This window comes from Lonchura striata, chromosome 6 (assembly GCF_046129695.1).
Source record: "Lonchura striata isolate bLonStr1 chromosome 6, bLonStr1.mat, whole genome shotgun sequence".
NCBI classification, from domain to species: domain Eukaryota; kingdom Metazoa; phylum Chordata; class Aves; order Passeriformes; family Estrildidae; genus Lonchura; species Lonchura striata.
In genome coordinates, this window is record NC_134608.1 from 33,913,871 (window position 1) to 33,940,257 (window position 26,387).

Here is a 26,387-nt window from a genome sequence, read left to right on the forward strand (position 1 = left end):
TAAATGTAGTAGGCAGTCTGTTTTTCAAATTGAAAAAAAAAAAAAAAAATTGAGTGTAAGTGAGGTTCAGGAGGACAGTGAGATATTTGAAGGAGGCTTTTTGAAGCTGGCTTAATACTTTAGTATACCGAGATTATCCCATGAGTTTAGTAGAGTTACTTCAGAGTGGCACCATGAAGGTGATTGCTGTTATACCCTCACCTGATGTTGGAAAAGACTATTGCAGAGACCCTCTCCCCTTTTGGCCAAGGGAAGTAAAACAAGATAGTTGCACCCAGAGTATATGGAATGCCTTGAGGAGTGTGATGCTTTGCCTGCTAGCCAGGAATGGGATACTGAGAAAGGTATTTGACTTGGACTCTTGTGGGAACAGAGACTCTGGGGGCTGAGGCTCTATTGGTGTCTCAGGAAAAATACCCATGAGGTTAGGAGAGTTGATTAGTGTAGGCAGTATTAATGCAAGCTTTGTATAGTGACATGAATGTTGTGTAGCTGCTGCCTGGCTTCTCTGTGAGCTTCCTGCCTTTCAAAACATCTGCAGGAAATGGCACAGATAATTAGATGAGCTTGTTTTGATCACTTGTGGATTTTTGCACACCTCTAACATGTGCAATTTTTGAGGGTAGATCAGTTTCCTCAGTAAATATCTGTCTGTGATCAAGGTGTAATCTACAGTGTGCTAAGCAGTGCTCCCAAGAACACAAACCCCAGTCAAAGGCCAGTAACATGTGATGGAGAAAGGTAAGGGGGAAAAAAAGGCATGTAAAAATGTAACTAAATAAAACTGAAATAACCTGTTTGTTTTATGTCACCTTACTCTTAAGATGTTGGTGATATGCGTACATTTGCGAAGACAAACCTTGCAACAATCTACCAGTCTCCTGGTGTCCAGGAGCTAGTTCTTGGAATGCAGTGATGTTCATTAACTTCCTGTGAGGAAGAATTAGCATTTGACTGTAGATTTTTGCCTTTAGGCTATGTTTGGCAACATAAGTTTTAGGTAAATTTAGTCCACTTTGCTTTTTATTGGTATTAAAAGCTTAAGTCCCATTCATTCTCCTTGGCCTTCCTATGATGAAGACATTGCTGGGGTGAGCCTTGCACTTGGTAACTTGTCTGTGTTCTATAGGTAAATCTGTAGTAAAGGATGGGCTCATTTGACGTCTTCTGGAAGAAGAGCTAAAATAGCTCAAGTACATAAGCAAAAGTTCATTGAGTAAAAATTATATGCTTCCACAGTTAATGGCTGTTTCCAGTGCAATAGGGTGTAACATGTGGCTGCTGCGTGCCTTGTACTAATGCATGCCTGTGTGTGACTTCATAATGTTGTGGTTTTCCCAGTGTGTAAGGCTGTAAGGTTGCCAGGCTTTCAGCTGCTGGTGTAGGGTTATGCCAGCCATACCTGGCACACGGGAAAGAGGTGTCTTTGTAGGCGTGCAGGTCACAGGCAGCTGCAGGGAGGAAAAGTGTTTAGGTGCTGCTGCTGATTTCTTTCTGCAGTAGCTCTGAGCTAGACGTTACCTCCTTTTGCATCAAACAGGAGTGCTTCCTCACCAGACGTCATTGGGCAGGAAAGCTGAAATACTTGGTGTTCCAAAAATTAAAATCCTGTTGCTCTGGGGTTTCTTAATGGCTCATGAGCAGACTATGTAAAGGGACTTGGTCAACTGGAAATTGCTGTCTTTGCAGAAATTTCTCTATATTTGTTCATGTAAGATTGTGAAAAAGTTTGGAGGGTGAAATGTTACTTTACTTTTCAGATCACAGTGTGTTCATTGACAAACATGTGGTTATTTTGATGTCCCACAGAAAACATCTGGCCTTTCAAAATTTGAAGGCTTGGCTATGCTGCTGCTTTTCTTCTCCGTGCTACATGAGGTGATAAGCAACCAAGCTGTCCTGTATCTAAAGTTCAGACCTTGGCAGAGCAGCTGGGTGGCATTGCTTATACCTGAAGCTTCTTTTAATTTGCAGGGGGAAAAAATCCTTTAATTATTGGGTAGGTGACAAATACACAGATCAAAGGGAGACTTTTGAGGCAAAGCTTGGCTTATAAGGTAGAAATAATCATGGCTCTTGTAATGAAGTTTAATGTTGGCATTACAGAACTGAGGACAGACTTGGGAAAAGACAATGTAAAAGTCTTTTGTCTGTCCTGTGATATATTAGCCTTGTCCCCTTGACCTCCTTATCCTTGGCAGAGGTCAGATGCCATGTGCAGAGTAACTTCAGCCACTGTCATTTTCTGCAGTACTGTGTACATCTGCTGAGGTGACACACACAACTGCTGCTCTGCTCTGACCTTTTCTTCTTAGGCTTTCACATGCAAAGGAATCATTGTCCAGCTCTGGTTTCAGGTAATCCTAAATAGACAAGCTATCCCAAGTTTTCACACAGGAAAACAATGGATGTTGGTTGTCTCCACAAAATCCGCCTTTTCTGGAAACTGTAGCAAGTCTGCTATGGTTTGCTATTAGCCACAAGCAGAGTGAATGATAATAGACAAAAAAAAAACCTAGGAGTATTCGTTATGGAAGTCCATATTTAATCTCTCCCTGTAGCCTTTGGCTTGCTACAGCCTTTCTGATTTGCTAAAACTGTGCTACAACATTTCTGATTTCCCAGACTATTGATTGCCCTGTGTCTGAAAATGCATTTAATTATGAGATCCTTTTATAGGTATCAGGTCTTCCTTCTCACATGGAAGAAATGGAGACTAGAGATGTTGCGACAAATCAATTATGAGTTACTTCTGGTGACATAGGAAAACTTACATAACAATAACATAAACCATGTGCAGAAGCCCGAGTTGCAAAGGCTTTAGATTCAGAAGCCTGCATCCACCTTTCAGCTTCCATAGGTTTCTACCCCACATGAGTGCACTGTTTCTGCTGCACTTTGGTGTGAAATGTATCCTTTTATAGTAGGATCATCAGAAAATTATGAAGGCAAAACATGGAAGAAAATGACACTTTGTTCTGCAAATTCACCATCAAAAGCTGGCTTTCTTAAGCTTAAAAGATAAAACTCCTGGTCCTAAGATGAGACTTCTAGAGAACTCTCTCAGGAGGTACTTAGCCTAGCAGTAGCTAAAATTGTGATGTCATCTCCTTTTGCCTCTGGTACTTTCTGCCTGTGGGGCTGTTAAAACTAGACACACTTGCTGTCTCGGTCTCTTCTGTGCTACATTGCTTTTTCCACCTACTGTTTGGGAGGAGGCTGAAGAAGCCTTGCTGTGTCAGCAGTGGACTTGAACCCCACACAAGAGCTGTACACCAGGTACCTGGGACACTGCCTTTTTGTCCTCCTGTAAACAAATGCTTTGCTCTGATGGAGGCACCTATGGATTACTCTGCATATAAGAATGTTCATCTCTGGCTTCCTTCCTGAATTCCCTTCTGTAGGCAGAGAGCAAATACAAAGTGAGATGGTATGGGTCAGGGCAATATTATACACCAGTTTGTGTCTTTCAAGAGGTGGAGAGGGGAGGCTGGGACATGTGACATGAATGGATCTGGGAAGTAATGCTGGCACTAATTAATCTGACCTGTCATTTTTCATTTTATTTACTCCTGGCACTTGATTGTCAGACTAGACTTTTATAACTGTGTTCTCTTTGTGGCTTAGACTGCTCACCACTGCAGCAAAATCCTTCTAATCCTTTTTGCTATCTGTCTCTGGCAACAAAAACTCAATTGATAGACTGAATACTTGGATTCCAGAGAGCAAGTGTGGATTCAGGCTTGGGAAGAATGAAGAACCAGCAAATATGGCAAGATCTTGTTGGGAAGGAGGGACTCTTACAGAAATGAATAAACTTGTGTGATCTGTCTTGGCAGCTGTTGAGGGCCTTTGCTAGTGTCAGATGTCTTATCTGCTTCCACATCTAAATGGTACCCACCAACAGTGGGGTTCAAATAGAAAAAGACCTTATTGATCTGGTTTGGGTTTTTTGATGAGACAATGAGATTAAGATTGTCCCTCTTGCCTTGTAACTTTGCTGCATGACAGATCCATGTGTGTATAGCATTGCAGAAGTAGAAGCTATTTGAGCTGGCAGGCAAGTGTTCTGCAAGATGTTAGAAACATTGCTGCCATGCTCTTGCCCTCACGTTTGAAGAAAAATATGTTTCTGGGTGCTCTGATTGGAACCAACTGTGTTGGTTGCAACTCTGAGGAGTTCTTTCAGGAACTGAAGGTTGCTTCGCTGTAGTGGTTGAGATGTACTGTTGAGATGCTTACTGCTGCCAAATGCTGCAGAGCTCTGGAGTGTTAACTGTAATCTGCTGATGACAAAACTGGTCTTGCAGTGTTGCAGGTCTGACTTGGCTGTGGATAAACCAGACTTACGTTGGGTCTAAGCAAACCTCCTACATGAACATTCTCATCCTCCTCTTTCTGGCATCCTGACATAGAAGGCCCTGAGCTTGACTGTCTGGGCCAGAATACTGACAGTACCACTTCCTTGGAAGGACATCTCTGGACTGGGAATACTGTGTCTGTAACAGGGAAAGGGGAGCAGGCATTTTTCCTCTTAACTTGGAAGGAATGACCTATTACTTTTGCTTTTAAATATGAATGAACTCATTCTCCTTACCTCAGATATTGGCCATATGGTATTCCTGGTAAAAGTAGCAGATGTTCTTCTGCTGTGTTTTGCTTTGGTACACAACTCCTCTTTGTTTCCTTTCTGTTCTGTCTGCAGTGGGTTGTGATATTGCTCATCTTGAGTGTATCAGGTTATTGCCCTGATTTTCTAAATGTTAATTTAGAAATAAGACAGGGGGTGAATTAAATGTTCCTTGGGTAGTGGATCCGATGTTTGTATGTGTATAGGTGGTAAAAACCATGGTTCACTATGCTCAGCTCAATAGTTTCTCCTTCTGTTTTACTGTTACTTACAGCCTTTGCACTTAGTTCTTCAACATAAGAACATGTTCCACCCCACATGGCATTTGGCAGCCTGGATGCAGGAGTTTGACTGTACCCGTAAAGAGATGTTCTCTGTAGAGTTTTTTGTTTGCATGGGGTATGAAGTACTTTACACAACACTCACTTGTGACCAGTGTGTTGGTACTTCATCTCTTGCTTTACTTTGGAAGGCCTGTGGTAGTGACATGGGGTGATTCCCCTTTGGGGAAAACATGAGTCTCTAGAGGACAGATTCTGTCTTTCTGATGAAAGAAACAAGTGGGGAGGTGCTTACCTCAGGGCCCAAGGGGTTTGCCTCAGATCATGCACTGAATAAACATGTGGTAAGGAACTGCCCTTCTTGTCTGTGTTCAGAAACCAATAGTCCTTTCTGGAAAACTTGTGTCTGGGTGCTCTTGGGCTTGTTGTTTTCTGTTTGGTGCTGTAAGTTACCTGTGATGGTTTGTGCACTCTGCTTAGCATGTGAGAGCTTGTAGTTCTCACATTCATCGGGATAAGATGGTCTTCTAGGAAGCTTTAACTGCAAAATACTGTCACTTGCAGGTAGTTCTAAACTTGGTGTGGCCCCTTAGCAGAGCCAGTCAACAGACTGAACTCTTTCAAGCATCTGCTTGTGAAGGAGACTGAAAGCTAGAGTGCTTTGTCTAAGGGAAGAGTCTGTTTGATGATGGTGGGATTAATGATAAAGTTGTTCAGTTATGATAGATGGCTCTAAAATTTTCATACTGCTCTTACTAGAAGACAAAACCATAAGTGTAAAACCTCCTGATTGCTGTGTTTGGGAGCAGACTCATGTTCCCTGAGAATCCCACTGGGCCCAGTTACAAGGATGCCATAAAGCAGTGTTTTCATCTTTGTCCATAATCAAGAGAGGAACAGCTGCTCTGTGGGATAAAATGCAAGGAAAGGCTAGATAAATTCTAAGACATTGAGAAGAGACAGATTTCTTTGTAATAATCTCATTTGTATTTACAGAGTTACTACAGTCCTTGAAGTGCTGCCACAATGTACACAGTTTAAGCAAAAACAACAACAAAAAGGTTGTTTAAAATCTGATGGACAAGATCAGTGTTCAAAATGGCTGGAAATCTTTTGTAGCAAATCTGTGTTTCTCTGCCCCATTGCTGTCAGTAATTTACCCCGCAGTGCCATAGTAGCACCCCATGTTCCATGCTGCAGGAATGCTTTGGCCTAATATCAAGCTCTGAAAGATGTGTTCAGTAGCAGCTCATGCTCTCAGCCAAGGAGGGGGTATATGCTTTATGCTTGTGTCGGTTCTGTCTCTTAAGGAGGCATGCTAAACTGGGAACAGTGGAGAAAAGATAACGAGATAAAACCCCTACACCCCATTCCCATCTCTCCTCCACCCCTGGCCGCAACAGCTCTCCCCACCACAAAACCTGCAAACTTTCTGAAAGCTCATCTGGCATGGGACAGGAGAGTTTGCTCTTTTTCCTGGGCAGGAGATTGCTTTGTTCCCGTTTGTGGCTGTGAAGCCTTTTGCAGGTATCTACAGGGTGGCGATAATCCCTGGCATGAAGGAGCATCGCCGCGGTGTCTGTGCGCGGAGCTCTCCGGGCGGGCCCTGCTCAGCCTGCTCGGGGCTGCTGCACCGCACGAGCCTCCCTGCACTGCTGCCGCTGCACCGCACGAGCCTCCCTGCACTGCTGCCGCTGCACCGCACGAGCCTCCCTGCACTGCTGCCGCTGCACCGCACGAGCCTCCCTGCACTGCTGCCGCTGCACCGCACGAGCCTCCCTGCACTGCTGCCGCTGCACCGCACAGGACCGTGGCGAAATGCACAGAGTAACTGCCCTCAAAACCCTGCAAACTCATTCCAGTCTGCCCGAGGGCGATTTTTTTTTCATTCATGGCAAGTCCTGGAGACATTGTTAATGAGTTCAGCTGAGGAAATCACACAAGGAACTGTGGGAGAGGGAAGGCTCCTTCTTGCGTGCCAAGCGTGAGCTCGAATGTGTGCCAAGAGGGTGAGGAGAGGTGGTAAAAATTTTACAAAGGAATGAAAGAAATGAAACAGAGATGAGGCAGTGTTAAGACTTGAAAATGAGAGAAAAGAGCTGGAAATTGAAGAGGGCAGCCATTGGCAAAGAAAGTCTTAGTTTTTAGTGCTTTCATAAATGTAATTTTATAAATCAATAAATATCAAGCTCATGTCAGTGACTGTAGCTACTAAAATATAAAGGGGATTAAATATTTACAGACAAGAATTTGAGGGAAAACATGTTTTCAAGAAGTTTTACTCTTTGATTCTTGCTACTGAGTCAAATTATTGGCATATTTAGGACACAAATAGCTCATGTATGTGAGTGACCTTTTAATTTCCTTTTCAATCTTCTGAACTGTACTGAGTAATGAACTGTAGTGAACAAAGAACGCATTAAGAACAGGCGTGGTGCAGATTTTATTGCATGTTTGCAGTAGACCAGAGAGCACTGTATTTCTTTGGGTGTGATATAGCAGGAACCTGCTGTGAAAGTAAGATCTCTGGGATCAGTGATCGCTCAGATTAAAGAGGTGGTACTTTACGATATCCGTGTAGCCGTGGTTTTGGTTGTGGGTGGTTTTTTGTTTTTTTTTTTTTTTTTTTTTTTTTTTTTTTTTTTTTTTTTTTTCTCAGTGTTTATATAGCACCTAGCACAGCATGGTCTGATTTGTAAGCTCCAATTTCTGCTTTTCTTTGACCTGCAAGTGTTAATGAGGCACGAAGTGCTTTGGTAGGGCGTTATTTGCCTAGTCGCATACCTGTCTGAAAGCAGGAGTTTATCCTTTGGCATGTGCCCCAGGCTTCCTGCCTGCATCTCTTCCTTTGCAGGGTTTTCTGCAGCAGTCACGACAGCTACCCGTTTTGTAGAAAAAAGGATGTGAAAAAGCATGTGCTAAAGGGAAGGGATAGGAAATGACGTTTCAACCGAGAGGCTTTCATTGTACGAGGGGGAGGAGCATGCAGCAGAGGGGGAAGCAGCATGAGATCAGTGGGCTTTTTATTGCGCAGCATGAAAAGTTCCCACAGCTAAAATCTGATCTAACCTTTGCTTCCTCTGTGTCTTACAAGAAATGTTTTCCATGTAAGGCAAGGAGAGCCTGCTGTAAGGAAGCATGTGGCTGTCATTTATTTCAGAAAATGTGTCTCAGCATTCAACTGTATAAAAACAGACCAAAGGGACCTGTGATAGCTGCAGCCTTTATTGCCCACGTTTATGCTATTTAAAGACTAGTCTTCTCCAGCTTGATTCTGATGAAATAGCAGGGCTTGTCTAAAGTCTACTGACTACTTGTAGGTGATGAGGTTTAGCCAGGCATTGCTGGGGATAGGCCTGACATTTCTCAAGTCAACATAATTGGATTATTCAGCTGATAGTAAGCCAACACCTTTCCAGAAGGTTTCTGGGGCTCTGGTTTGACTTGATAAATGATTTCTTACACAAGGCACCTGTGCAAAGCCACCTACACTTCAGGTGTGGTTTTAAAAAGAAGTGTTGATTATGTTAATCACCTCTCTGAAGTTCTTTAAGACTTTCATTCCTGATACCCTTTTCTCCCTCGCACTTTTTCTTGACTTACAGTAATGGAGGAAAAACAATTCTGTCTCATAAATGGGGAGTTAATACTTTTCTTGACTGAAGAAGCCAAGGATTCCTTTTTGCATCTTGAAATGAAGATATTTGCATACCTTGGGTTAATCCTAATATATATAAAATAGTTTCAACTCTGAACTTCAGCTAATGTCATGAACCAGACCTCCCCAGGATTGATGACATTAAGCCAGTAATGTGCATGTCCCCTGTTTGTCTCCTCCTCAGCTTTTTTTTTTAGTCATCTGCGAAGTCAGTCTCACTATAGATTGTTCATCTTTCTTTTGTTGCAATGTCTTTCACATTACTATCACTGGTCTTAACTCAAAGCTCTTTTGCATTTTGGGTGAACGCTTGTAGAAGGGAAGTGGGATCTCTCTGTGTGTTCTCATCTCTTGACTGGTTTGCAGGTGAGCTTTGTATCCCATCTCAGGAATGTGCAGTGGGTGTTGAGCATTACTGTACTCTGAGATGACACGGCTCTAACAAGGCCAGTTCTTTCTTCTTTCTGCATTTCTTCATTCCCTTCAGATCAGGAGTCCTTCCTGCTGTTAGGAAGTAAAGATTATTTCCCCAGAAAAAAAAGCAAGCAAAAATTTTGGGTTGGGCATCTTGGAACTACTGATGTTGCAGACAATCACTGGCTTTGCATTTCTCCTTGCTGGTGGAAGTACTTTCAGTGTTTTCAAGGAATAGTGTTCCCTTGATGATAGTAGTGTTGAGGTTGTACCTGTAAATTCTACAAGGCCTCCCTTCTGAGAGCCTTTGCCTTTGGGGAAGAGTAACCATTTATGTCACAACTTTGAGAGTGAAACTTGCTTTTTGTCTAGTGACAAAACCCAACAGATTTCCTTGGTCAGAAATAAAAATTTATCAGCAGAACTGCTTCCTCAAAGAACTTAAACTCCTGCCCAATTTCATTTATTTTGTAGCAAATGTAGCCTAAATATAATTAACTTTTTCAGATTTGATTTGTCTGCAAGGAGCTTGTATAGATTGTTGGTGCCTTTGATGTAAATAAAGCATGGCTGTTCTTGGCAGAGATAATGAAACTTAACCTTGGTCCTTCAGAAGTAGGTTGTTGAGTTCTGTCCTTACCAGCATGTGTTCCTACCTTTCGAAAGGGTTCACAGTAGCTTTTCACTGGGATTTCTTTTCATTTTCAAGGGTGGTATGAAGCAGCCTCTGCAGTGATTTCCAGCAGCTATACTCAAGTGCTTCTGAGGAGCAGAACTTGGAAGTGGAGGCTGTGGCAGTGTTGCTAGAGACCAGGGAAGGGTATGTGAATGTTGGAGAAAAGGCTTCTGATAGCTGTTGTGCTCTGTAGTATACTGTAAGAAGGGTGGTTTCCTCAAAATGTGCCTCGTAGTGTCCTGTGGAGCCTTAGTGGAGCTATTTATTTTCCACAATGCAGGCTTGTCTTTGTCCTTCCCCCACTTCCCTCTTCATGTGAAAGGGTGATTTTGCTTCATGAGGAGAGCAGACCCTGATGCAAAAGGAGACAATGGAGATCCTTTGTTATCCAGAGCCAACTGTTGCTTACACCTGTTAAATGCAATGTTTGGCTTACCTGGAAAAGCAGCTCTAGGTGAGTTATAATGTGTATAAAACATGCAGAGATTAATCTTTTCACAAAATGAAGCTTGCAAGTCGCTTTTTATAAGATGCCAATAGTTGCAAGTGACAGACCACCAACTCCACTGGGTATAACTGCTGTGACATTTGCACAATGCAGTCTCAGTCTGCTTATAGGTGGAGCTGCAGATGACATTTGGTGTTTTGTTGTCTTTTTTTAACAATTGTTACTCTGCATTTAGTGAAATGAGGTTATTAAAAAAAAACAACAAAACGCCAACCCTCCCATCCATTTTTGGTCAATTCCTACGCAGGGACCCTTTCTGAAAACTCTGCATAATGTATTTTTTTCTTATGGATAAGAAAAAGAAGCCCTTGTTCTTGTGTATTTGAGACGATTGCCACTCTGATGTTGATGTTTAGAACTTTCTGCAAGATTCAGTGCTTTTTATTTGTAAAGCATGCCTTAATAAATTAGTAGTTGCTCTGTTTCTTTTAAACTGTTGCACCAGTGTCATTACTTTCCTGTTACTTCCTCTTGTCTGTTCAAGAGATGCCAGAGAATTGTTGAGCAAGTTTCTGATCCTGATGTCAAGCTGTTTGCATTCCTCTAAATACCTCTAACATTTGTAGAAACTTATACTTTTCTCTGCATGGGTTTTATTTAGAATGTTTGGCTTTAGAGGAAAAGGAAATTAGTAACACTGAAAGATGGTGTTAATGGATTTAACCAGTTGTTTTGCAGCAAATCCTTAAACTGCAGAGGCAAAGATGAAACAGCTTTGGTTATGACAACTGCTGACTCTCAAAAGACTAAATTTCATATCAGATTTACAAAATGTGGAAAACAAATCCAGTCTTAAGAGTATAGTATAAAAAAGTGCATACCCTTCGAGAAACTCATATCAAAATAGATTAAATGAGCATGAAAATCTTCTGCTGTTAAAAGAAATTTTGGGTTACCGTCTCACTCTTTGATGGGTCTTGCATATTAATTTTGTTATGCTGTAAGCTCTTGTAGCTGATCTCTTTGTCTTGGTGCTTGGAGCACTGTGTTACAGGTAAAAACATGAAGAGCTGTAATTTTAAACAAGCTTGCTTTATACTAATTCTAATAACCTTTATTTAATCAATTCAGTCTGAGGGAACCTTGTTTCCAGAGACAGGAAATTGCTTGAGGATTACTGACTGTGACAGGACCTTCATATTTATTTGCAAAATGTCTGGAAAAAAATAATAATAGAATCAGTCTTCCTTTAAAGGCAGTTGAAACTGGAGTTGCTGAGCTTTTCCCATGAGGCTGGGTAGAGGTCACTGGTCACATTCGCTGGAATGTTTTTTCTTGACAAATAGTTTCATGGCTTCAGTGTACTCATGCAGGGTACTTGGAGACACCTCAAAACCCCAAGCAAAGCAGGGAGTGACCTGTTTTTCAAGTGGATGTATGGTTCACTTAGCTGCTAGTGGCTTGACATACTTACCTTCAGATAGTAGAGACTTAAATATGCCTGCTCTGAAATGCACTTTTTAGAGGGAGTGGAGAAGGATCTTCCACTTTGCATCTCTGTGTATGCAAGAGAAGCAAGGCGTGGAGGTGTCTGGGACAGCATGTGTGGTATCTTTCATGTTCATGTGCCCAGCCTGTTGACATTTGAATACAAGTGTGCTAGACAAATGAAAAAAAAGTAGAAATCCGAAAGACTCCATAATCTGTCTTCTTGCTTGTGTTTCATGGATTGTTGCCTGGTAGCTGGCCCATTCAGGTGTGGAGGACTATGACTGGAGCCAGGAGGTGGGCAGCACTTGAGAGTGGTGTGCTTGGCTGAGGGAGAAAGGCAGGGAAGCAAGAGCTCAGGTAAGTAGCAGGATGCTTTACCTCTCCTTTCTGGTCCCTGGTGAAAAGGTGTTGCCTGTGGCTTTATCCAGAGTTTGTCTTCGCACATTTTGAGTATCGGGAGAGAATATGATCTTTGGAAGGGTTTTCCCTAGAGTTTTGAGGTAGACTGGACAAAGCCTAGCTGTACTTTTGGAGTCCTAGGTAGTCTAGCAAAACAGCCAAAGTGTAATGTAGAAGATAAAATAACCTGTATGCTCTCACTTCTGTGTGAATCTCCTGACCTAACACGGGCATGTGTGTGATTCTTGCTTGTGTGCAGCACCACTTCATAGCCCTGCACAAAACTATAAGATTTACTGCTGAGTGTTTTGCTGACTCTTGCTGTTCTGCCTTGTGTAACTTTCCATTCTCTTTTGGCTTTGATTTCATTTGCCTGCTTCTAACAAGCCTGTGTTACCTTTGGCTATTTTGGAGCATTCTCACCCAGCTTTTTGGCTTTTAATCTGCATTGAAACCATGATGCTGGAGCCATGATTTAGGGGAATGATTTCAATACGAGTTCTTCTTACTGATTCCTGGAAGTCCACAGCCTGCCCAGAACTAACTTCAGTCCAGTTCCATAAACAGCCGTGCAATGCAATAGAAAATTCAGTACCCTACCAATTAGTAAACTACATCTGGATAAATTTATTAAGGCTCTAAGAGATGTGACATGAAATTAGCTTAATTCTTATGTCTGTGGATTGGACCTTTATGTTCTTAAAAGCCATCTGGAGAGCAGTCATTTTCAACCGGCAGCAGGTCTGTGTGCAGGCAGTGTGCTAATTGTCCTGTGGTCTTAATTGCGAGGGGATTGAATGAGGATGCAAAATTATTTTCTTTTTTTCATTGTACACTGGCAAGAGTGATGTGGCCCTGTGGAATAAAATCTGCCTAATGCCACTGCGCTGGATGTCTGCCACAGTGAAGAGTTTGTGGCAATACATGTGCATCTGTGCTGTTAGCACAGTGCACCCCAAGGAGGAAAAGCAGTAAGAAACATCTAGCAACTTTGCAGCTGCTAAAAAACAAAACTAAAGGGAAATAGTGGGCTAATGGATACAAAATCTAACCATAGTCCTGAGACCTTTTGAAGGCCTGCATTATTGAGATCTATTGAAGTCATTCTCTTCTGTGTCAGAATTCCAAATGCAGTCTTAAGGCCAAAACCAGAATTTAAAAACTTTTTTGGTTTGGTCAATGATCTGTCTTGTTGGAAGATTTCAGAGGACTTAAGGGGCAGTCTTCTTTTTCAGAATTTTTACGTGTGTGTGTTTATCTCTGAAAAAATCTATGTGCTGACAGATATTGAAACATTAAGGATTTGTTAGCCTGGCATGTTCTGATACAACAACATGTCTCTTGCTGAGAGCCTTCTTTATAAGGTGGAATACAAATAACAAGCACCATACAATATTTGTTGTCATTCCTTGAAAGTGGGTGATACTTCTCTATAGTGGATATTTTTATATCAGGGAAATGTAATAATTTAAAACTTGAGTTGTGTCTCACAGCTGTGCTTTTAGGAATAAATGTAAGAGTTCCTTCATCTCCTAGTATAGTTCCTTACTTAAATGTCAGACTGCTTCACTGAAGTTTATATTTAGAGGACTTTGATAGGAAAAAGACTTCCAAATAGATGTCCACTCAAGTGGCTGTGCAACCTGGTGGCATTGCAGCTGCATGTATAGCTTTTAGCCACACTAATTGAAATGAAAACACAAGAAATTGTAAGGATAGGGAGAGCCATGTTCTAGTTGTGAGTGATTATAAAATAAGCCTTTACGGTACATGGTCTTTCATTCTCTGAAACAGATTAAGATAGCTGCATAAATGAGAATAGCATCCTGGATATACAAGTGACTTTACCAGTCCAGTGCTTTTGTCAACCCTGTTACTGAAAGTAACATTTCAAGCTTGGATGTGGTTACAAGAAGTTCTGCCTTTGCACGGCTTTTCTTTATTCTCCTTCCCTGAAGCCATTCCAGTTTACTGTGAGTTTTCTTTTTTAGGACTTATTATTTTTGGAAGGCATTCTGGAACATTTTGTGCATATGGTCCTCTGTAAATGTGCTGTTTTACTGATTAAAGCTGAAAGTATGAAACCTAGCTTTTCTGATGCAGTGCGGCAGGGGAAAAATGCTGAAACAATAGTTTCTAAAGGGGATGCTTTTTCAAATAAGACATTTTAAAAAAATCCACAAATAACAAAAAATCACCCAAAATCGGGACAGATTGTGAGAGATTTGTTTTCCACAATCCCCCAGTCTCTACTTCCTTCCATAGATTGCATAGATGACAGTATGTTTTTTAAAAAAACAGTCCTTTAAAGCAGATCCAGCACTTTTTAAAAAATTACTGTTTTCTTTTCATTCACTGTTGACATGATCCAACTGCAATAAGCACTTTTGTAATAGTGCAGAAATCTGCAGTGCATTAGAGTTGTGTGCATTAACCTAACTCTTCTGCTCCTCTGCAGCTCTGTTTTTCTTCTTCCTGGTTCCTGGAAGTTCACAGCCTGCTCATAACTAACTTCTTCCTTATTTGGAAGGACAATGGATTTTGATCTCTTATTTTCCTTTTCCCAAGTAAAACAGAAAAAAATTCCAGTGAAATTCTTTACTTTAAAGAAAAAGTCTTAAAATCTGAGGAGCTAATGATATTTAGGGCTTTGTCTTGGGCTTACCAAAGCAAGGAAAATTGGATTTTTTTTTTTTTTTAAGTAATACAGTTTGAATCTTTGGTGAATGTGTCATGACAACCATGGTATGTGGAGATGGGGACGATGACACAATACTGAGACTGTTCCTAATCGTTTGTCTCTGATTCTGTTTCTAAAACTATGAGTCCTATTTGTAAGAACAAAAACCGAGCCCTGCTTGGCAGTTGTTAACCACACTGATTTTAGCATTTCCATCATGCAATGGACTGTAAATACCACCCCTTTTCCCCTTGGCAACCTTGCGCCTCTTCTTTGCACACCCCTTGGAAAGTCTGTTCCTTCCTTGTTGCTTACCTTTAAAAGGAGTGTTGGAGGGGAAGCTTGTTTGGTCCCCTCAGGTTTATCTCTGAACCTGCTGTCCATTTCTCTGGGCTGCAGCAGGGAAGAAGCTGGTACACAAAGGCTTGCACCCAGCATGAAAGGGGAGTAGTTGGAGGAAGTGCTCCCTGCAATCAGCCTCAGGAAAATATGCTTGGCTAACCTCAGGATGGTTAGAGGAGCATCAAGTGTGATAAGGAAGGGTACAAAAGCATGATCTAGGTGCCAAAAGGACTTGAGCATGTAATAGGAAGGGTAGAGAGAAGGAAGCTGGGGAGTAAGCTGTGCAAATTGGCGAATCTTGCAGATTTATTCACTTAAGATAAGAATATTGGTGTGACATTATCAGTTGTAAGGTACTAATTATCCAGTAGTGAAAAATCCAGTTCCCTGGCTTAAAGTTTGGGTGTGCCTTAGTGAGTCTGTGGAGAGTTAGGTACATGCCATTTATCAGAGATTAAAATAGAATTTCAGAGTTTAACCTGTCCAGCAGGCTTCTTTCTGTGCAAACTCTAATGCTCCCTCTTGAAAATAGAAGTTGTGCATCACCAATTGTTGGTTTTGTTTGTTGGGATTTTTTTTTTTAATTTAACATTTTAAAATTTAAAAGTGTTCTAGAAACCTTTGTAGGAGAGAGCAGGTAAAAACTAAATTGAAACAATTAAATGAAAGAAACAGTCACATTTGAAGGTCATAGGCCAAACCCTCAGCACAGTTGGAGGATGAGGAAGGAAATCCAGCTATCCGGATTTCACTTCAGCAATTGGTTTGTTTGCAGTAGGGTGTGTGCTGATTCCAATGTCCACAATAAGCAGCTTGGTCTTTCCTACTGATTCTTCTTTGTAGCAGGGAATATGTGCAATTTGTCTATTTGCTTTATGCTGGGACTGTGCTGTGCAGAAACCTGCCTTTTTACAGTTTAAATATGAAGGTGTAAAATGAAGCTACCAAACACATTATCTGCTTACTGGACAGGAGGAGTGTTACATGTTGTTTGGCTTTTCATATTTCCTTCTTTCCTCTTCCACCTTTTCCCAGTATCCTGAATATTGAGAGTTGGCTGTGCTGAAAAATCAGATTAAGATTTTTCTGAACTGCCTGCAGGCAACTTCAAAGACTTTGGTTTTTTCCTTTGTTCCTAACTTAAACTGAGCAGTATAATTGAATTGTGATGCTATTCCTAAATGTTAAAAACACAATTTTGTTTTTAAAAGATTTCAGCTAAACTGGTTTGACCACAGAAAGTAAGTGGAATGAAGGATTTCTTTTCTCTGCTGTCACTTAGACTTGATTTTTCTGGTTTTTTTTTTTTAAACTTGGCAGCCAAGAGGATGACTTTTTTACTTTAAAACTTCTCTTTGAAAGAAGGCAAAATAAGGATACAACAAAACTAGCAACTAAGGGTGAAGGTTAAATTGTCTAAACCACACTGCTTACATTAGATTCCACTTGCAGCGTGACCATGAGGCAAGAGCAACATTTGTGCTTAGCTTTTCAAAAGCTGTGCTGTGCACACCCATCACTCATGCCACTGCTAAGATCTTTGCTGTGTGCATTCAAGAGTTAGCAAACAATGTCTGAGTATTATTCTTGAGGGGGAAATCATGTGGATAAAATAGAGATTTCTTATGTGCATGAGGATAGCTAATTTTCTTTTGCTAGGTTTCAAGTATGGTATTTAAAAGCAAGCCAGTAGCATTCCAAACATTCTGAACACTTCCCTAAATAAACTTTGAAGAATTCATGTTGAAGACCTGTTCTACAACAACAGTGACACAAGTCATAACTGTGCCAGGCATTTTGACCAACTAGAGAACTTCAGACTGTCCAGTCTCTGGTTGTCCAGAGCATGTCTTGAGCATATGACCTTCCAAAGAACGCTTTTCCATGTGGACCTAGGAGTCCTTCTGTGAAAAAATAAGAAAAATAAAGTCATAATCCTGTGAAAATTTACACATGCTTACAAAGGGATCTTGGATCAAGGGATATGAGTTGGCAGCTTCTGAAGGTCTAGAAGATATAATGGCAAAGGTCCCCAAAGAGCTTATCTTAAAGCGATCTCCTGCCATATATAAGTGTGTCATCTTTGGAAAGGGCTGCTGGTGGTGTAAGAGCAAGCAGGGAGTCTGGCTTGCATGGTTTCAGTGGGAGTTAATGTCTGCTTGAGGACTTTATGTGGAAGCAAACTACTGCTCCCTGTGCAAGCAGGGCTGACCATGCCACAAGAGGGACTCTTGCTGAAGCATCACTGGGAAGCTTGCTTGATGCCAAGACTTGAGGAGCTGGAGATGTCCCTAAGCTGGGAGCAATCGGTACTGCTTCATTCATCTTCACAGCATTCTCTAAGAGGGTGTGTGGCTATTGACTTTGTGGATATAGAGGATGGCTTATTGTCTTATCCATGTTTAGTAGGTGTTTTTCAAGGTTCGCATTATAAAGAAAGAAAATACCTTCCACCTTTATTGGCTGATACACTTTTAACAGAGAAAAATCTCCTCCACTCCTTACTGTACTTATGGGCACTGCTGGCTGTACTAAATATTATCTTTGTAAACATCTTTGTTTAAACTTAATCCTTACATAACCCTTCAGCCCAGGCTGTAGCATGCAAAATGGGTCTGAAATGTCCTTGCTCTTCATACTTGTGCTACTGTCAGCTTCTGCCTTATTGTTCTTAATATCCATTAAAGAATGCAGCCTGTTCCTTAGTGCTTTGTATACACTTTGATTCTCCCAAACCCCTGAATTGTTAAACTATGTCCCTGGGAGTATGCCTGACAAATGTGTGTGATCTACACTGCAATCCAGCTAACTTCAGGCAGTGGATGCCTGAGGAGTTGTTATGAAAGCTGCTTCCCCCTGAGCTGTAGGTATAAGGAGTGTACTAAACCAGTAAATTTTCAGAGAGTTGAATGTCTGTCTAAATAGCCTCAAAACCAGCTCTCCTCTGGGAAAAAGGGATAGTTTCTTATCTAGTCAGAATCTCCTCTTCTAATTTTGCCAGGGAACAGTCAAGGCTGTTTTGTAACTTGGCTGAATCCAAAGGGAAGTACAAGCAATACCTCTACCCCATATCTCCTAACAATCCTGAGGGGTTTGTCTATGCTGTCATGCACTGAATGGGCTGGCCACCCTTGTGTGTCCTTCAAATCTATACCAGACTAAATCAGCTTAGTGGGATGTTTCTGTAGGCATAGCAGCATCACTTACAGCATTCCTGGAATGGCAGCCCCACCTGTGGTAGACAGGGTACATGGTAACCTAGGATTCGAGTGACTTGGTAGCAAAAAAGAGGTGTGGAAAGTATGTCTGATTTTAAAAGAAATGAGAGAAACAATGCTGTGCGTTGGAGCAACCTGTTAGTGAATCAAGAATAAGCAATAAATGATTCCCTCTGAAGATATTCTTGTTTTAGGTATTTCTGGCTTGTTTGCTGTTCAGAGACCAGAACTGGACTGCTGACTCCTAGGTGCAGTCTTTGGGGGAGGAAAATGCCTCTGGTGAAAGGTGGCATACCTCAGGTGGCTCAGCAAATTTTGTGATAATTGCATGCCCTCTTCCTACCTCTCCTGGCTGCTGCTACATGTCACCTGACATGTATTGTTCCAAGGGCAGGGAGGGTCACTTTTAAAAAATACTTTGGCAATGCTTTCAGACGTTCTTATACTAATGAGGCTTCATTAAATTGGAATAGGGAGGACAGAGCTTTCTTGGTCTAATCAGAAGGGTATTTGCTGAAGATGGTGCACTGCTTTTTCAGAGCTGTAATTCTGTGTAGAGCAGTGACTCTTGGAGGAGAGCAGCTGTCTGTTGGCCTGGAGTATAGGCTGGCCTCTTCTGATTGAATATGAGCTTAGATGCTGTGCAGGAGGCCTGACTTGAGAGCACAGGGCAGATGTACAGATTAACTGGCTTGGCTTTCTTCACATATTTTTTTCATTCCATGGTCTAATTGTTGCTGAAGGTATTCTAGCAGGTAAGTGAACGTATACTTATTCTGTTCTGTATGGTAGAAGTTTGCTGAACAAAGCATTGGCTCCATACTTGTGGAATACATGAGAAATATATAGGCTGTGCTACAGGCATAGTGGTATAGATTCACTCCTCTCCCTCCCTCTCCAAATGAAGCAAGAAACAAAAAGGGTAGACACAGAGTTTATTGAAGCAGCAGCTCCAATTCACATGATATTTTGTCATCTTGAAATGACATTTCAAGGTAGGGTGTATGCAGAAAAAGAATTTTTTTCTGAGAGATAGCCAAAAAGAAAGATCTGAATTTTAAAGATAGCCCTTTTGTGAAGTATAAGCATAGTAGTGAGCTAAGGGAAAACCCTTTTTTAACTAGAATGGCTACCAGGTTTATTGACAGATCTAGATATTCCCTCCCATAATGCATCTACTGTTTTGCCTGAGTAATTGGAAATGTGAGTTGAGGCTGAGTCATGTGTTTCTCTAGTCAGTTCAGGTGTGTTGCTTTAATCTCAGAAGTACTTAAGGATCTTCCCCAGTAGCAGGAGTGCTAACCCAGATGTCCTGTTTGTCTTCACAAGGTACAAGAGAGTACGATACCTGCCTCTGCACTTCTCAGATCTCTTTGAGATTTTCCAGCAGTTTTGAATTTTCTTGGGAAACTTGGAAATGAAATAAAAAACTGAATAAAAAACTGAATCCTCCTTCAGTCTGCAGAATCATTTAACTGAAGAAGCTGTGGCTGAATGGGGTTTTCCTCAAAATTAAAACTATTCCTGTTGTCAGGTGTAAAAACCATTAATTTTGGCAAATTTGTTTTCACCTGAGAGTGTGTAATGAATAGTAGGATACAAGTACTGAAATGTGTTTCCAGGTGGGGTTTTTTGGGTTGTTTTTATTTTATTGGTTGATTTGTTTTTCCAGGGTGTTTTTGGTGGGTTGCTTGGTTGTTGGTGTGTTTACTTTTGGAGGCCTTGCAGTTTAAAACTATAACAGGTTGGTGAAATTTGTTCTGCTGGGTCTTCATTCAAAGTATGGGTTCAGCTTTGTGCTTTCTCTGTTTCCTAGCTGTGTTTTGTGTGTTTATGTACAAGGCTGTTTTTGCTGTGACAGTGCCGCATAGGCTGTGGGTGAATCCCTCAGTCCTCAGGTATGAGCAGTGTCACATCCTGCAGTTTTAATTGCTGTGCTCTGTCCTGTCAGATCATTATACTTGAGGTTTGCAAGTTGTTTTACATTCCTCCTCATAAGCTTGTGTTTGCCTGCCGGCTGGCTGTCAGCATTGCTGTGCCTCTCCAGGTGGCTGAAGAAGCATTTGATTGATTTATCCTACAGTCTACTGTGTCTCAGAGACCCTCTGAAAAGTGGTGGGAGCGAAGAAAGACTGGCTTTCTTGAAGAATTTTTGAAACAAATCTTCCAGATGCTATGTCTCTGGGGCTGTCTTGAAGGGAAAAGCTAAAATTAATTGTAAGCTAGGCAGTCTTCATTTGAAACATTAGTGAGTGAAAAGTTACTTTCTTTCTCTAATACAGCTCCTTTTAGTCTTTCCTGTGTAGAAGATTGTTTTTTCTGCTCCTGTTACTTGAGGACTGTGAATACTGAGTAAGACTCCTAAGTGCTAGAACATGTAAAAGGTTTCTCTCTGTTTCTAAGTTTCCCTTTTCCTTCTCCAGGTGTTGTAGGTGTTTGGCTTAACGTTTTTTCTTGCTTTGTCTGTTTTTTGTAGACCAAGGTGCTCCTGATCAACCAGATCTTTCAGAATTTTTTTAAAAAGAAACCTTGGTGGGTGAAAGATGTGCCATGGAATGGTAGCATCAAAGAGCAACACAGGATCATCTCTTGCTTTGACTGGCCATGGGTTATTTCGTCTGCTAGTTTTCTTTGGTTCCTTTATCTTGGAAGCACAGTCCACCGGTAAGTGAAATCTTTATATATGCTACAGGGAGGGGGAGGTATATAAGTTTGGAAGTGACTGTATATTTTTAGGTGAAAACTGGTGGTGTTTGATGTTATTTGTACACAGAAGAAATTTCATCACTACTTGTTTAGCAGAGTGGGAAGTGTCTGAACTGGATGAGTTTTGCGTAGTAGTGAGTAAGTGCTTGTTCTTCATCCTGTAGTTTTGATTCCCATGGGTTCTTTTCCCCTCCATTCTCATCCCTTTACTGCAGCTTGGGGACACTTGGGGCATCTCAAGAGCATGGACCATGTTTGTGTTGAGTGAGATTCTCATGTAAACAGTGTTATTTGTGTGCCTTGAAGGAACTGCTCATCTGGAGGACTAGAAGCAGAGATTGTGTCCAGCTCTTTTACACAGCTGATGAATCTGTTCAGTGTTTCCTTGTATGCTGTCTTCTGACACCTTAACACCTGCTACCTGTGCCTCTCTCTTGGACCCCCTTTTCAGCTCTTCTTTCTTCCCTCATCTTTTGATGTTTCTTGGATGGATGAGTGTTGTGAATAGTGTAAAAAACAGTGGAATGGGGGATGATAAGAAAAATGTCATCAGAGATGGGACATTTAGAAATGAGTGCCTTTTAGAAATGAGTGGAAGAAAGAATAGTGGATACTGAGAAGGTAGTATTTGATGTGAAGTGTGTGCTTGGTTACCCAGGATACCCCGAAATATGTCGTTTTCTCAGACCAGCCACAATCTAGTTTTTGTCTGTAGAGAAATGTCTGGTCATCAGAGGCATGAGATGGAAGGGGAAACTTTGTTTGCTTTTGCAAGAACTTTGAAGGAGTTAATCCCAAAAAGACAGATTTGACTTGAGCAGCTGTTGTAATGTAGAGCATTAGCTTACCTATGTAAAAAAAACCTCTAAAAAGTCCAATTTATTTGACATATCATGGCACCTGAGAATGTAATGAGACCAACATTCCTCAGCATCAGTGTGGTACAGCAGGATAAACATTAGCTGCCAGATGCAGTCAAAGTTTAGATGATCCTGTATGGAAAAGTCTACTGGTGCTGGAAACTTCTGGAGGAGGAGTTTTGGAGTGATTTCTTTTTGCTATTCCTGGCTCTTTGAGTTGGAAGGGAGAGACTGCTGAAATCAGATATCTCAGGCTTATATGTCTTCCTGACCTATTTTAGCCTTGTAGGTAATGAGGGGGTGGGGAAGACACCCTTAAGAGCATGACAAATTGTCATGAATAGTTAATGACAGTGGGAAAGGGACAAGATCTTTTTGGATCTGGGCTATCCATGCCTTTTTTAGAACCTTGGTGTTGTTGGTGATAGTGTCACTGCCTCATTTCAGATGTAAGCCTGTCAGATATGCCAGCCTGAGGCACCATCACCATCTGAAACCCCATTAGGCACTGCAGCACCTTCAGCTGAGATGCAATAAGTATGCAAATGCCTTGTGCTGCACGGACTGCTGGATGGGGAAAAGCTGCCACAATACTGACAATCCTTTTTAATGCAATTTTTGAGACATCCAATCACATTACAAAAGCGCTAGCTAGGCATGTCAGAAGACCCAAGAGTGATTCTGCATTGTATTTCCCTTTCTGTGTTCTTTTTGCTTCAGGATCTGAAACCAGTTGTGGTGAACTGATGAAGGCAGATCATCTGCTAAACAGGATTATAGTGGCTAGGCAGGAACCATTTCCTGCAGGGGAAGTGAGAAAACAGAGGGGAGCCAGGATCATAGCAGAGGGTAAGACATGCAGGAAGAAGTCCTGGGGGAGGGCTTGCTGAGGAGCACTTCCATGTACAGGTTTTCTGAGGCTGGGATGTAGCAACCCAAAAGGCAATTGCTGGGAGGGATGGGGGGTGCTCAGTGATGCATCATGGGCCCAGGGAGCTGCACCTGCAGCAGCATGCCAGCCATGAGTAACATTACTGAGCATGTCATCTGAGGAGCAGAGAGCCAGATGGAGAAACAAAGAGTACTAGCGAGGCGCTTGGAAAATCAGCTTTCCCCAGCCAGCTTGCCATCCTCACTTTATTACTTTGCACAGCAAAGTCATTCAGAGCAAGCAGAGCAAAACGCTGTTAACATGAAGCAGGAGACTGTATTAAATCTTGTGGTGGTAGTGCTTATCTTGAATGTAGAGCCAGTGTGACAAGCTCAAAATTGCTATAAAAGCTGAAGAATGTTCTCATAAAAATACATGCATGGAGACAATGTCTGGCTCAGCCCTGAGTAAGAAAGCAGAGCTTGTGATTCGTATGTATGAAACCATCTGAGGTATATTGTATTGCAATCATTTTGCTGCTTAAAAATTCTATTGCTTAAGTTCCAGGAAGCTTAGAGACATATTCATGGTCTGGGCAGGAAGATGTTCTCTTTGCCATGCGTTTAATGCAGAGAGCAGACTCATTTTCAGTCAGCAAGCATCTGCTCTGTCCTCTGTTTTATTTATGCATGGATTTTTAAGAAAAATACTCAGCACTTTGTCTCAAGCAATCTATCCAAATAGCCTCAAGTGTCATGAGATGAATATAAGTTGCTTAGTCACTAACATACTCTAGAATTTGGGGAACTGTCCCCTTTTCATGGAAAGATATCCATGAATATGAAAATAACCACTGCACATATTTTAACACAAAACAAATGCAGTGCTTGGTAATAGGCAAGCAGTGAGTTTTTGTCAGCAGAGGAGGATTTATGGAAACTTCAGTGTTGCTCAGGAATATTTTTTGAGCTTTATCACTGTTGTAGTGTTTTTCCTTGTCTGGCAAGTTCTCCAAGATTAATTGTGGGAAGTAATGAAGGAATGAGCAAGCAAGGAGACTTAGAAAGCTCCTCAGGAATACTGAGGCTTTGTTCTTCATCTGTCTTTTCTGTTTCTTTGAGGGTTCAACTGCAATGTAGCTAAGAGCCAGGATGCTTAGTAGATAGAGATGGGGAATTTCTGAAACATTGGAGAAAAGCAATGACAACCTTATCTGCATTTCCACAGATAATGCCTCTCCATTTTTTCTTTGTTGCTGTGACTTTTGTAATTTTATCCCCTCTCCCTCCTTCTTTGTCCCTTAAGACCTTGTATTTATATCTAATTCACAATGGTCCTCCTGCCTGGCCAGGCTATTTTTGGAAGAATGACAGTAGATCAGATTAAGTTGTTCATTAAATTTTAAAAGTTGTTCATTAAATTTTAACATGTCTGTAAAATACTCTAAAAGCTTCCTATGTTCCAAATGTGTAATCTCTCTTGGATTCATGACTGGCTCTGTCAGAAACCTATCAAAACAGGTTGGGCCTTTCATTATTGATAATAACATCTCCTGATCCTGGGAAATGCAAGTAAATGTGTTGGTAAAAGAATTAAACATCCCAATATAATTAAATTAAGCAAATATCAATACCCATAAATGAGAGAGTGTAAATATTAACCTTTAAAAATTAATAGTAATGCAGGCTCGGGAATTTTAAGTCCATTTAGATTTAGACACATTCTGATTTTTGTTGACTGCACGTGCAAAATGCTATAAAGTTAGCTCTTTAATTTTTAGGATTGCCATTAAAGTGATAAATTAAGCTTGAATAAACTGAAACCACTTCATTCCTGTGTGTTTTCTGTGACGCAAATGCAGCCAATCTGCTGCTTGCTGTTCTGAGGTCTTTTCAGTGCCAAGGTTACTTTGCACAGAGCTCTGGAGCTCTTGTTTGCATTGCAGAGAGCAGCTTGTTAGAGCGCACTCCGCTCATTGAGCAGATTCAGACTTGTTCCTATTCTTTGGGAATCTCTGCGAAGCAGAGGTTTCCTTTGTCTCTGATTATGCAGCTGAAAGGAAGGCGTTTATACAGCTAGGGATAAATTCAATGGCCCTGAACACAAGGACACTGTAGCACTGAATGGCCAGACAGAAATATGGAGTGTCATGCATGAACAGATAATCTTGATTCTAACCTGTATGCTTCATGTAAGTGTGGGTTTGGAGAAATTACAGTGTCAGCCCAAAGCAGTGTGGCCTTTTTCGTGGAGAGAAGGGGGAGCATTTTCAGGAGCAATTACTCTTTACAGTCCCTATGTAGAGCTTAATAAGAGCAGAGTGGTATGGAAGAGCATAGTGAGGAGCTTCTAGAATAATGCCAGGCTGCAAAGATGGCTAGGAAGCAGATGCAGGTAGGCTCAGGATTAGACTATTCATATAATGATAATAATATTCACACTGCTACACACACTGACCCAGGCAGTGTTACTTAAGTAAATGCCTTGAAGGGAGTAATGAGGATCTCAAGAAGCCACATAACTTTTAAAATTTTAATGAGTTTTAGTGGCTGAAGAATGAATTAAAGCTTTGTGATGTTTAGCCAACTGCTGACTTAAACCATGATAGCATAATAATAATCCTGAATCTTTCTTTTGTCTGTCCTAGGTTGGCCAAGCAAATCCAAAGGACCTGCATGTGAGTAGACTTAAATTCACTGTTGTACTATGAGAAATTAGTGTGATATTTTATTGGTTAATATAAGTGTCTGTGAGCTAGGGGTCCCATTATACTTTTTGTTGTGTTGGATAGGCTTGAGATTCATCTCTGTCTCATTTTAATTTTTGACCCTTGGATTTGGGAATGATGGCTGCCCTCAGTTTGCGAGAGGGAGATCAGCTTCCCACCTTTCACTGTGCTTGGAAGGGATCCTTGTGCCTTCTACAACCTTTAACTTCAAATTACTCAAGAAAACAACAAATCTGGATAAATATTTCATTAAATGCAGAGACATGCTGCTTGTGAGAGTTTTGAGAGGCTCACAGAGTATTGAGAGGACAGACTGAGGTAAAAAAACCTGTCATTTCCTTTAATCAAGAAAAGTGAGTATCTCAGCGTGATTCTTGATATATTCCATTGGATGGATACTCCTGCTTTTTATTTCAAGTGCTCATAAAAAATCTGAAGTCTTTCCAGTGGCCATGTTATGGATGCATGCAACTTTGGAAGCAGTTGGGAAGCATATTTGGTTTCCTTATCTCTTCTAAATATATAAAATAAAGTTTTCTGTATGTTTTTGTTGAACTCTGAAATAGGATTTGTTTGGTCTGAACTTTTCCCCTCCTCTGAAAAAAAACAAAACCAAAAACAAACAAAAAAAAAAAAAAAACCCAAAGCCAAACAAACAAGGAAAAACAAATAAAAAAAACCCAAAAAACACCACAGGAACAAAATCTGAGGGGAATGGATTAATGAAGAAGCATTTAAATGTGTGGGAGGGGAATTTTAAGCCACCTACCAAATTTTGGTCTTCAGAAAGTGGGGGTTAACAGAAGTGCTGATGGGATCATCTGAATCCTCTATTTATATTCAATGCCTGAATATTACTCCTGGTAAGAAAAGCAGTATCACATACACATAGTATTAAGGAGCTTTCAATTCTTGGCTATGGTTGCTAGCAGGAAAATCAGCTGTTTTAGGAAAGACTTCAAGAGTTGTCTGGTCCAATTCATAG

At 41.1% G+C, this 26,387-nt stretch overlaps 1 protein-coding gene across 9 annotated transcripts in view; it reads left to right on the top strand.

Annotated features, from left to right (window-relative positions):
* SUSD6 (sushi domain containing 6) overlaps nt 1-26,387 on the top strand; it is a 91,648-nt gene that overhangs the window by 23,914 nt on the left and 41,347 nt on the right. For 6 of the 9 annotated variants that reach the window (XM_077784109.1, XM_077784108.1, XM_021540767.3 and 3 more), the window contains 2 exons: nt 20,714-20,901; nt 25,322-25,351. In XM_077784109.1, the coding sequence (XP_077640235.1) occupies nt 20,781-20,901; nt 25,322-25,351 (151 nt within the window). In that variant the 5' untranslated portion in view covers nt 20,714-20,780. The other 3 variants (XM_077784110.1, XM_077784112.1, XM_077784111.1) reach the window with 3 other exon arrangements.